General features: G+C 36.0%; 1 protein-coding gene across 1 annotated transcript; it reads left to right on the top strand.

The window, feature by feature from the left end:
- The first annotated feature begins 204 nt into the window (after positions 1-204).
- Positions 205-1,137, top strand: LOC134496089 (olfactory receptor 14A16-like). The gene has a single exon (XM_063301847.1). It carries the CDS (start codon positions 205-207, stop codon positions 1,135-1,137), a length of 933 nt encoding a protein of 310 aa, XP_063157917.1.
- Positions 1,138-1,393: the final 256 nt, after the last annotated feature.

Genomic DNA, 1,393 nt, shown 5'->3' with positions numbered 1-1,393 from the left:
AGAAAGTCTTTGGTAAAATAACAGCCGTACAAATTTTATTGGCTAAATTATTTGAAATCCACATCATGTCAATTCTTGAAAAGGATTTATGTCTTTCTGAGTAAAAGGCATATTCCCTTGCCAGCTGCTCATAATTACTATCTGATTAGTTGAAATTATTTTTTATTCTTTCCACAGCAATGCAGTAAACATTCTCAAGAAAAGATGCCTAATGTAAGTGAATTTACTACTTTTCTTCTCCTGGGTTTTTCTGACCAATTCAAGCAAAATGTGCTATATTTCCTACTTTTTTTAGTGATCTACTTAGCAGCCTTGATTGCAAATTTTCTCATCATCTCAGCAGTGTCCTTCCACCAACAGCTTCATACACCCATGTACTTTTTCTTAGTGAATTTATCAGTTGTTGACCTTGGCTCTATTTCTGTCACTATTCCCAAAGCCATGATAAACGCTTTCTTGAATACCAGGGAGATTTCATACTCCGGGTGCATCACACAAGTATTTTCTTTATTCTTCTTCCTGATATCAGATTTCTTCCTCCTCACGGCCATGGCATATGACAGATTCATTGCTATCTGTGACCCACTGCACTATGAAACCATCATGGACATGAAAGTCTGCCTTCAGCTGGCAGCCATTGCTTGGATAGCTGGTCTTCTCTACTCAGCCTTGCACACTTGTAGCACCTTTGTAGTCACCTTTTGTTCCAATGTTCTCAATCAGTTCTTCTGTGAAATCCCACAACTTCTGAAAGCATCCTGTGATAATTCATACCTCATTGAAGTTGGAGTTATTGCATTCAGTGCATGTATTATCTTTCCTTGTTTTGGTTTCATAATTGTTTCATATGTGCAGATTTTCAAGTCAGTGCTTAGAATTCCTACTTCACATGGACGAAATAAGGCCTTCTCAACTTGTTTTCCCCATCTTATTGTTGTTTCCTTGTTTATCAGCACTGCAAGTATTGCTTATTTAAAACCTACTTCAGACTCTCCTTCAGATATGGATATGGTAATCACTGTATTATATTCTGTGGTTCCTCCTTTGATGAACCCAATGATCTATACTATGAGGAACAGAGACATCAAGGCTGCATTGTGGGAAATGTTTAAATGTGGTGTTACATCAAGGAATTGATCATTATTTTTCATTTCCAAATTGTTTTCCAACATTAGGATATTTACTTTAAGAAACAAAAATCAATCTCATAAACAAATGGCACAATTAAAAAGAATAACACGTCTAAGGCCAATCTCATTTATTCTAGTGCTTGATGCGAAATACTGAGCCAGACTGTGTTCTCTTTGCACAGATCTTATATTCTTATATTCATGTAGGTCTATATCTACATTTCAATATATCTCTACCTGTCTGATAAATGGAAGTAAATCTG

This window comes from Candoia aspera, chromosome 4, assembly GCF_035149785.1.
Source record: "Candoia aspera isolate rCanAsp1 chromosome 4, rCanAsp1.hap2, whole genome shotgun sequence".
Classification (NCBI taxonomy): domain Eukaryota; kingdom Metazoa; phylum Chordata; class Lepidosauria; order Squamata; family Boidae; genus Candoia; species Candoia aspera.
This window is presented reverse-complemented; position numbering and strand designations above follow the sequence as displayed.